Consider the following 1161-nt stretch of genomic DNA (forward strand, 5'->3'; position numbering starts at 1 on the left):
ACTGTATTGAACGACTGTCACTTCTCTCCGACAGAGAAATCATCAGATAAAAAGGGAAGTGCAGAAAAGGAGAAAGCTTCCAACAGTGGCGTGCACAAGAACAGAGGGGTTTCAAACCCAGACAGGTGAGGCTGTCTGCACTGATAGGGTATGGAAGACCCTAGAAATGACACAATACGCATCACGATACAGGACCAACCATACGATATATATTGTATATATACAATGTGTAACTGTAGTCCCAGTGTGATCCTAGTCTCAGACTCTGTTCCATCTGAACATCAGGTTACTAACACTGGAACAGAAGGATCTACATTTGGAATCACTAGAGGAGAAAGAAAAGAAAAAGAACATGAACCAACACCAGGAATATTGGACTGGGAATTGGTGATAATAAAAAAAATTGATAAAGTAGAATATTGATAATGTATAGTGAAACGAAAATCGCAATAATTCAGTATATCCATTTTTTTTCTTACACCCTTAATTAAAAAAATCTCAAGTTTGTTGATTCTGATGATTTGAAATCGTCATCATTTTATACATTTATACTCTTTCTCTCCAATTGTCTGTGGGTTCTTGATCAGAAAAATGTCTGTTACACAGGAATCAATCCGGCTGTGTTTTAAAAAATTACTCAAATCAACGGTTATAATAAAGCGATCAGTGAATGTTGGTGACCTGGTTTTAAAACCATCTTCTTTGGGTTTTTTTTTTTACCACAAATAATAACAATTCCCCGCTAACTAAAAAGACTCATTGACAGTTATAGCATTTGTGCTTCTGATGTAAATGAAATAGCCGTCCGTTTGTACACGAGTTTGTTGGTTTTCACACCTGGTCTCCACTCACACCCCGGTGTCATTTCTTCCCTCTGGTCTCCAGCAGCAACAGCAGCTTCAGCCGGGAGCTCCGGGATGACCTGGTGCACTCGTCCAGCCACACCGCGTCCAACAAAGCTCAGATACTGACCATGCCTCAGTTCAACCTGCGTGACAACCTCATCAAGTGTGAGCTGCTGAAGAACGAAGACCAGTACACGTACCTGGAGGACTTTAGGTAGGTGGACTTCACTCTCAGCACTTCCACACAGTGCTCTGCTGCTTGAGCTTGACAGGGTTAGCCGAGTTAGCTTAACCAGGTCAGTCTACATGCTAGCGT

The 1161-nt window shown here is 41.4% G+C and overlaps 1 protein-coding gene across 1 annotated transcript in view; it reads left to right on the plus strand.

Annotated features, from left to right (window-relative positions):
• The window catches only part of inpp5b (inositol polyphosphate-5-phosphatase B), a gene marked incomplete at its 5' end in the record, with an annotated part of 15696 nt that overhangs the window by 6090 nt on the left and 8445 nt on the right, over positions 1-1161 (plus strand). The window contains 3 exons of the mRNA XM_025061450.1: positions 35-125; positions 286-387; positions 886-1059. Coding sequence (XP_024917218.1) covers positions 35-125; positions 286-387; positions 886-1059 — 367 coding nt within the window. The remainder of the gene's footprint in view (positions 1-34; positions 126-285; positions 388-885; positions 1060-1161) is intronic.

Source organism: Cynoglossus semilaevis, chromosome 13, assembly GCF_000523025.1.
Source record: "Cynoglossus semilaevis isolate Cse_v1.0 chromosome 13, Cse_v1.0, whole genome shotgun sequence".
NCBI classification, from domain to species: domain Eukaryota; kingdom Metazoa; phylum Chordata; class Actinopteri; order Pleuronectiformes; family Cynoglossidae; genus Cynoglossus; species Cynoglossus semilaevis.